At 51.7% G+C, this 9,455-nt stretch overlaps 1 protein-coding gene across 10 annotated transcripts in view; it reads right to left on the bottom strand.

Moving 5' to 3' along the window:
- Window positions 1-1,033: 1,033 nt before the first annotated feature.
- LOC105496162 (BCL2 like 1) overlaps window positions 1,034-9,455 on the bottom strand; it is a 62,106-nt gene continuing 53,684 nt past the window's right edge. For all 10 annotated transcript variants that reach the window (XM_011766299.3, XM_011766296.3, XM_011766297.3 and 7 more), the window contains exon 3: window positions 1,034-2,653. In XM_011766299.3, coding sequence (XP_011764601.1) covers window positions 2,516-2,653 — 138 coding nt within the window. In that variant the 3' untranslated portion in view covers window positions 1,034-2,515. The remainder of the gene's footprint in view (window positions 2,654-9,455) is intronic.

Genomic DNA, 9,455 nt, shown 5'->3' with positions numbered 1-9,455 from the left:
ACTAGAACTCCTCTCCCCAAAGCAACTCACAAAACACAGAAATACTACTGTAACCTTCCTCTGCTCTACTATGTATAAGCTGGCCACAAATTATTGGCTGGGCGTGGGGATCATTGGAGGCCAGGTGTTTGAGACCAGCCTGGGCAACATAACAAGATCCCCATCTCAACAACAAAAAAAATTTGAACATTAGCCAGGCTTGGTGGCACCCACATGTAATTTCAGCTGCTCAGGAGACTGAGGCAGGAGGATCGCTTGAGCCCAGAATTTGAAGCTGCAGTGATCTATCACACCACTGCATTCCAGCCTGGGTGACAGGATGAGACCCTCTTAAAAAATAAATACTCTGACCTATGTCTTGTCTCCTGTACCGGGGAGGAAGGAATGCTACACAGAGGCCAAGAAGAATCTGGACTGGCCTTGCTGGGTTGGCTAATTTAAAATTTTTTTTGTAGAGACAGGGTCTCACTTTGTTGCCCAGGCTGATCTTGAACTCCTGACCTTAAGCAACCCATCCTCCACCTGCAAAGTATTGAGATTACAGGGTGTGAACTGCCACTTTGTTTTTCTTTTGTTATAGGAATGTCAGTCATAGAATCTTCTGCTGGGTGAGGAAAGGCATCACACCTTTCCCCGACACCCTACAGCAGCCAGAGCCGTGCTTGTGTCTGTCTCCTCCACTAGAATGAATGCTACGTAAAGGCAAAGATTTTGTTTGAAGAAGTCCCCAGTGCCCAGGACTATGTCTGTGTAGAGCAGAGCTCAGTAAACACTTGCCAAGTGGCTGTCTCTCCCACTAGAATGTCAGCTCCTGAGGGCAGAGACTCTCTGTCCCATCACATGCAGCCCCAGTGCCCAGCACACAGCATGTGCTCAATAAAACCCTGTCCTGGTACAGGTGGATACATTCAGGCCCAGAAGGAAGGAAGGACTTGTTCAGGGCCCTCCCCTGCGGTGGCAGAGCCAGGACCAGTACCCAGCTCTCCAGTGGCCCCTCCTTTCCCCATCCCAGAGCACACAAGAGCCCAGGCTCTTTGTTCACTGAGTAAACACAGTTTATTACTGAACTGCACTTTCACCTTCACACAGACTATTTCAAAGAGCTGGAACAAGTGTGGGGTGGGGGTTGGGGGAGGGGCAGGTGCCCCTCAGGAGCCAGGACCCTCGGCCAGCTTCCCTGGACCAGGGCAGGGGAGGGAGCATCAGGCCGTCCAATCTCCGGGCACCAGCTCTCCACGTGCACGCGCACTGCAAGCCAGCAGCTCCTCACACATAAATACAGACACGCTTAACAAAAATAGTATATCATCTTCACAAGGAATAAAAACTAGTCTCGAATATGTACAGCAGAGCGCCCGGGGTGGCTGGGACCCCTGGGGATGAGACAGGCCAAGGGTGGAGAAGAGAGAGGGAGGCCTGAAGAGCTCCTGGCCAGGCCACTCTGACCTTGGTAGCCTGGCTCCCCAGGCTGGACAGGCGTGGGGCACAGATGTGCCTGGCCAGGCAGGACTGGCCCTTCTAGTCAGCCCTACCCCACCCCATGCAGCAGGCTCTCCTTCCTGCCCTTCCTGCCTGAGGTAGGGAAGAGCCTGGGGCTCATAGCTGTTCCTGATAGCTTCCTTTCACCTCAGGACTGAGTCCCCTGAACCCGCCATGAGGAGCAGCCCAAGCCTGTGGTGCCACAGGCTGCTCTTGTAGGAAGTGAGGCAGCTGAGGCCATAAACAGCTCTGGGGCACCTGTCTTGGGCCCAGTTGGTCCCTCAGTCATGGTCATGGGAGCCAGGGAGGGGAAGGGACTAGGGTGGTGCTGAACTGCAAGGGCCACCCTAGCATTGGCATGGGGTGCTTCCTGCAGCTATAGCCCCTCCCTCCTGGGTGGGGCTGGCCTCTAGCCAGAGGCTTCTGGAGGACATGTGGACTGGGAGTGAGGACTCTAGCCGGTCCAGAGGTGAGGAGGGAGTCCTGGTCCTTGCATCTTTATCCCAAGCAGCCTGAATCCCTAGTCAAAAGTGGCCCCTAAATGGCTCTTAGGGGGTAGGGATGGAAGGAACGGGAACCCAGGTTAGTGTGGGGGGGGCGGGGGAATGCTCAATTCTGAGGCCACAAACATCAAAACAAAGGCAATCTAGTCTCCTTTCTGGGGAAGAGGTTCTGAAAACTTTCAAGCTCCCTGGCAGAAAAACATTTTCAGGGAGGCTAAAGGGTAAGGGTTGCACCAATCCGGTAGGGCCCTCCTGCCCCCAGCCACAAACCCTTCCATACCTGCCAGCCTCCTTGGGATAGATTTTGTGGAAATTTTATGAATTCTGAGGCCAAGGGAACTGAGGTGTGGGGGTCTCACAGAAGTGTGATAAATTCTAGAAAACTAACTGCAGGGGACCAGATCTGGGCCCAACCCTGTGGTGGGTAGGTGGGCATGGCCTGCATATAGTGGTTCTCCTGGTGGCAATGGCGGCTGGACGGAGGATGTGGTGGGGCAGAGGGTGGGAGGGTAGAGTGGATAGTCAGTGTCTGGTCATTTCCGACTGAAGAGTGAGCCCAGCAGAACCACGCCGGCCACAGTCATGCCCGTCAGGAACCAGCGGTTGAAGCGCTCCTGGCCCTTTCGGCTCTCGGCTGCTGCATTGTTCCCATAGAGTTCCACAAAAGTGTCCTGCAGGGAGAGAGAAGGAAGGCGCAGTTTGAATTCTCAGAGTAATGTAGGTGGGTGGGGAAAGGGGCCATGTGCATGCTATGGCCTTGGTGACATGAAAAACTGTAGCCATCCGTGCCCACTCTGGGCCAGGTAAAGGGCTAAGGGTGGTCCTCTTTCTTGACCCTCAGTTGGTGATAACCAAACCATGTTACTGCTCAGAAAACAGGTAGAGAGGAGGAAAGTGCCCTGAGGTCAGCAAGTAGCACTTTCTCCAGAATCCAAGGTGGGAACGAGATGGGCAGGGTCAGGGAACTGATGGAAGCCAGGTGACTGGAGCAGAGTGCAGGAGAAGAGGGCATGGGGGAGATGATGGTGCAGGGGTGAGCAGGAGCCAGACCATGTGTGGCCTGGAAGCCGCGAGGAGCCTGGAGTTGAGTCTGAGGGTAGTGTGGAGTGTGGAGACACTAGGCCTCAGACTTTCTACTGCTGCACCAGAGGGAGGGACAAGGAAGCCCAGGGCTAAATCCCCAGGGTGATTTGGGGCCAATTCAGGGGTAGACTGGGTCCTGGGACTTCAGCCAGAGGCTCCTCTCTCTGGAGGGAGTCTCTGGTGGGCAGGTTGGTGATGAGAAGAGCACGGCAGAGAAGAGAGGGTAACAATGACGCAGGACTGAGAGGCCTCCATGATGGGGTCTGTGAGGCCTTGTCCCTGTCCTCCACTGCAGGGAGTGTGACTCTGCGCCCAGGAGGTTGTGATCAACAGCCCTCTGCTCCGAATCTAAGTCAGAAGGGAAGCACATGATAGGGGGAAGGAGGAGCTGTGGGCTAAACTACCCAGCCCAGGGTGCAGCAGCCTGTGGGGCAGGGAGAGGGACACTTAGAACATACTTTTTTATGAGTAAGCATTGTACCCAATTTGTCCTTTAATCCTCCCAACAATTCTGCAATGCAGGCTGTCTCTCCCCATTTACAGGCCAAGAAGCTGTGCCCAAGGGCCAAGGACCCAAGGACTAGATCAAGGTCACCCATCTGTGTCAGTGGTGGAGCCAGAATCCAAAACTGGTGTCTGGCACCTAGAAATATGTAAGAAAGAAGTTCCAGGCTGGGTGTGGTGGCTCATGCCTATAATCCCAGCACTTTGGGAGGCTGAGGTGGGTGGATCGCCTGAGGTCAGGAGTTAAGACAAGTCTGGCCAACATGGTGAAACCCCGTCTCTACTAAAAATACAAAAATTAGCCAGGTGTGGTAGCACGCACCTGTAATCCCAGTTACTCAGGAGGCTGAGGCACGAGAATTGTTTGAACCTGGGAGGTGGAGGTTGCAGGGAGCAGAAATCATACCACTGCACTCCAGCCTGGGTGACAGAGACTCCGTCTCAACAATAACAACAACAACAAAAAAGTAAGTTCCGTGTGTGTGTGTGTAAAATGAATGAGTTACTGGCTGATTCTTGCCTCTCTACCAAGACCTCTGCCACACTGGGCCTACATTTCCAACCGGTCCCAAACAGGCGAGTGGCTGCTCCGTCAGGGCATGCCATCTCCAGTTGGCCTCAGGTCTCACCTACCAATTTGCTCACTTGTGACCCCTGCCTGGGCCCACTTCCAGTCTTGACAACCCCCTCAGTCTATGCTCCACACAGAGATTTCTAAAAACACAGGTCAGATCATAGCACACCTATGCTTGAAGCCCTCCAGCAGCTTTCTCCTGCATTTAGAAGGCCAGCATCATCATTTTTGTATACCTGGTACCTAGCAAAATGCCATATGCACTGAGGTGCTAACTTGACTGAAGGAATCCTCAACATTAAGCCAGTAGAGAGCAGTGACCCATGAATCTCAGCCCTCGCACAAGCACACTCCATTCAGTCACTCCAAGTTCTCAACCTTCCCAGGGCTTCCATCACACCTGAAACAAAGTCCCCACTCCTTACCCTGGTCAGCAAGGTCTAGTGGGATCTGGCTCTAACACTTTCTGGCCTCCTCCCCACCCCTGTCCCCGCACACTTCACTCCAGTCTCACTGGCCTCCCTGCTGTTCCTCCAATGTCTCCTGCCACAGGAGTCTGCTATTCCCACTTGCCTGGAGCACCTGACCCCAGGTCAGCGCCTGCCTCACTCCATCATTTCACAACCATGACTCCCCTCAAATGTCACCTCCTAGGTGAGGCCTTCCCTGACTGCCTTGTCTAAAACAGTATACCACCCCCATCTCTCTCTGCCTGTCCTCCCCTTACCTTCCTTGATTTTTCTTCTTGTTTCTTTTTTTCTTTTTTTAGATACAGTTTTTCTCTGTCCCCCAGGTTGGAGTGCAATGGCACAATCTGGGCTCATAGCAACCTCCGCTTCCTGGGTACAAGCGATTCTCCTGAGTAGCTGGGATTACAGGCATGTGCCACCATGCCCAGCTAATTTTTGTATTTTTAGTAGAGACAGGGTTTTGCCATATTGGCCAGGCTGGTCTTGAACTCCTGACCTCAAGCGATTCGCCAGCCTCGGCCTCCCAAAGTGCTAGGATTACAGGCGTGAGCCACCAAACATATCTGGCCTTTTTTTTTTTTTTGAGACGGAGTTTTGTTCTTGTTGCCCAGGCTGGAGTACAATGGCGCAGTCTCGGCTCACCACGACCTCCGCCTCCCAGGTTCAAGCAATTCTCCTGCCTCAGCTTCCAGAATAGCTGGGATTACAGGCGCGTGCCACCACGCCCGGCTGATTTTGTATTTTTAGTAGAGACGGGGTTTCTCCACATTGGTCAGGCTGGTTTCAAACTCCCAACCTCAGGTGATCCGCTTGCCTCAGCCTCCCAAAGTGCTGGGATTACAGGCATAAGCCACCACGCATGGCTACCATTTTTTTTTCTTGTTTTTAAAAGATGTATCCAGATTGACTTTGAACTCCTGGACTCAAGCAATCTTCCTGCCTCAGCCTCCTGATTACAGGAACTACACTACACAGAATGACCACCGTGCCAGCTTTTCTTCTCGGCGCTTCATTTTCTTATTTTTAAATTTTTGTGACACGGTCTCGCTCTGTTACCCAGACTATAGCGGCGCAATCATGGCTCACTGCAGTCTTGAGCTCCTGGGCTCAAGCGATCCTCCTGCCTCAGCCTCCTGAATAGCTGCCACTATAGGCACACACCACCATGCCTGGCTAAATTTCTAAATTTTTTGTAGAGACAGGGTCTCACTTTGTTGCCTAGGCTGGTCTCAAACTCCTGGGCTCAAGGGATCCTTCTGCCTCAGCCTCCCAAGTGCTGGGATTACAGGTGTGAGCCACCATGCCTGGCCTCACCACCTCACCACTTTTTTACCCCCTTAAGCTGCACCCACTCCCAGCACTTTTCATGACTAGATTCTGTACTTTGTTTTTGTTGTAATGTGTCTTCCATACTAGATGTGTCTTTTTTTTTTTTAAGACAAAGGCTTGCTCTGTCGCCCAGGATGGAGTGCAGTGGTGCAATCTTGGCTCACTGCAACCTAGACCTCCAGGGTTGAAGCCATTCTCCCGCCTCAGCCTCCTGAGTAGCGCCCACCACCACGCCTAGCTAATTTTTGTATTTTTAGTAGAGACGGGGTTTTACCATGTTAACCAGGCTGGTCTCAAACTCCTGACCTCAAGTGATCTGCCCGCCTCAGCCCCAAACTGCTGGGATTATAGGCGTGAGCCACTACCCTCAGCCTATACTAGATATATCTTGATAAGGGCAGAGGTCCTGTCTTGTTCCTATACACCCAGTGCTCAGAACAGTGTCTTGCACATAACTGGTGCTCAGTAAATACATGAGTTAACAAATGTATTGCACGTCTACTACATGTCAGGCATTGGTATCCCACTTCACCTTTATCAGAATCCTGAGATGTAGATTTGAGCCACATTTCACAAATAAGATGCCTGAGGTTTAAAGCAGGGAACACTCAGCAGACAGCAGAGTCAGGATCGAACTGCAAGACTAGCTTCAAAGGGAGTGCTGCTATGGCAGGACACTTCCCTGAAGTCTGAGGCTGGAGGGACGTGTCCTGTCAGTAGTGCTGAAAGGATTTCCAGGAGAAGGAATGTGGGAGCAGGGTTGAGGTGGAGGATCTGGGGAGAGGAGGGCAGTAGGGCCGTGGCTATGCTTCCCTGTCTCCCACTCCATCCTAGCCAGTCTCTGTGGGTCTTGGCAGAGAAAAATATTCTTACAGGAGGTTTGATTTTGTTGCTCCCACGTATGCCCAGGTGGAGTCAAAACAGGATTATCTGTGATGAGGGAGAGTTCCAGACTATGAAGAGCATGGGAGAAGGCCCTGGTTATCCCAAAAGGCCAAATGTCTCTCAAGAAACCAGGGACACTGGGGTTGCAGCCAAAATGGGAGAGGCCTGGCTCCCTTGATGGGAACTTTCCTGAAGTAAAGGGCTGGCAGCCACAGGAAATTTTCAGCTCTGGGGCTGGGTTGGAGTAAACAGGCGCTGTCCCCACAAGCGCACAAAGCATTCACTGTCCAGGAACAGTCATTCCTGGGTGGAGGGAACATTCTCATTTCAGTGCCACACAAACATTCTCATTTCACCTGCCCCAGCTTCCACTCATGTGTTCCTGGTCATGACAACCTTCATCTCCACTTCAGTTTCTTTTCCTGGGGAAAGGGAGTAGGATTTCCAAGGGGTGTGGATTCTAAGGATTGCTTTTGCAGAGAGAGCACGAGCAAAATGGGGCGTGCTGTTCCAGGGCGGGTGCTGGAGAGGCGGTGGCGTGGGTATATTTAGCCCATGGTTCACACGACACACTTGGAAATAAACAGAGCCATTTTCTCAGCGGGCGGCTGCTCTGGATAAATAAACAGGATTGCAGAGCAGCCCTGGTCTGGAAAAGCAGAGATAAGCCCCGACTACTCCTTGGGTGGCTCCCACTGGTTTTAGCCAGGCTGGCATGGTAGGCAGGGGATGATGTTTAAGAGTGGGTTGCAGGGAGGTTTCTAATGTCACAAAGGTTTCTAGGAGACCCAGGCCCAAGGGCCTGTCTGCATCCTCTGCTTGAGTTAGAGGAAAGTAGGGAAAGTTTCTCTTTGTAGCTGACTTCCCTGTGGGGGTTTGTAGGGCCACTGGGGACAGACAATGGCAAATGATCTCCACAGGAGAGTCATGGATTCCTAGCCAGGTAGACCCACGAAGTCAGCAAGGGCAACCCACCTGCCCATTCTACGTTTCCACTGCTGGTTTGTAGTAGAGCCTACACTAGAAAATTGGGTCTCCTGACTTGGCCCCTAGGAGATGCCTAGGCTAGTACCACTTTCAAGGTCCTTCTTCCAATACTTCAGAGGCTTCAACAGTCCTGGCCACCCACTTGGAGTGGCCCCACACTACATACTCCTAAGTGCTTCAGGCCCTGGTGCCTTTGCCAACACTGTCCTTTAACTGGTCATTCCATATCTTCCTCAGTTAACCAACTCCTACTAGGCCTACAGGACTCCATTTTGGAGTCCCCTCTTCCCTGCTCATCCCTCCCTAACCTCTGGGATGAATGTCTCCTTTCCGCTCCTAGGGTCCCTGGACTTCTGTTTATACCAGGGGTATGCATTGAGGCTGGCACTGGAGACTCAGCCATGAGCAAGGCTTCCATGGAACTTATTTTCTAGTCCATTCTCAATGGTAGTAAGATCACCTCCAATGGCATGAAGTGAAGCATTCTTAGACATTACAGTGATTTGTGGCTCTCCACAGGGCCAAAGCACATAAAGAGATATATAGTATATATAGTATAGTATTCAAATTTCATGGGAGAGCAATTAGGACAAAAAAGTCTGAAAAAGACTCCTTGCAGGGGTGGGTGATTAAAAAAAAAAAAGTTGAGAAACCTTGTCTTACTGGGAAGCAGAGAGGATAACAAGAAAAAAAAAGATAATTTTCGAGATGATAGGGTCTTAAGTCCTGGGGAGGTGATAGAGAATATCCGGGGGAGCTGGGCACAGTGGCTCACACCTGTAATCCCAGCACTTTGGGAGGCCGAGGCGGGCATATCACCTGAGGTCAGGAGTTCAAGACCAGCCTGACCAACATGGCGAAACCCTGTCTCTACTAAAAATACAAAATTAGCTGGGTATGGTGGTGGGCACCTGTAATCCCAGCTACTTGGGAGGCTGAGTCAGGAGGATTGCTTGAACCCAGGAGATGGAGGTTGCAGTGAGTCGAGATCATACTGTTGTACTCCAGTCTGGGCAACAAGAGCAAAACTCGGTCTCAAAAAAAAAAAAAAAAAAAAAAAGCATGTTTTAGCAGAGGTAGTAAGTGCAAAGGCCCTGAGGTGGGAGGGAGGGGAGGGATGTTCCTGGGTTAATGGCCTCTGTGTGCCTGGTTTCCCCCAACAGCCTGGGGGCTCAGTGCAGATAGGGACCAAGTCTGGCCCAGGACCTACTCAGACAGGCACAGACTGACTTCAGCTAGATCTCTGCCCAGAGTCAGCCAACTGAATGATGCAGGTCACCTTGTAGGTGCCTGTGACCCTGCAGAAGTCAGGTGAAAAGGTTGGCATGATGCCCTGAGGAAAGGGGCCCAAGTGCCAGGGGACCAGCCAGAGGCTGAAGTATAGTCTCTACTTGAATCTGATCTTTCAGTTCCCATCCTGGTTTCACTGCCCACATTTTCTTCTTTTCTTTTTTCTCTTGTAAATTTTTGGAGAGATGGAGTCTCACTACATTGCTCAGGGTGGTTTCAAACTCCTGGCCTAATCCTCCTACCTTGGTCTTCCAAAGTACTGGGATTATAGGCATGAGCAACTGTGCCTGCCCCTCCCACTTCTTCCAAGTAGTGTGACTTTGAGCAGGTTACTTCACCTCTCTGGCCCAT

The sequence above is a fragment of the Macaca nemestrina genome, chromosome 15 (assembly GCF_043159975.1).
Source record: "Macaca nemestrina isolate mMacNem1 chromosome 15, mMacNem.hap1, whole genome shotgun sequence".
NCBI classification, from domain to species: domain Eukaryota; kingdom Metazoa; phylum Chordata; class Mammalia; order Primates; family Cercopithecidae; genus Macaca; species Macaca nemestrina.
Note: the sequence above shows the minus strand (reverse complement) of the source record. Positions and strands in the feature narration are given on the sequence as shown.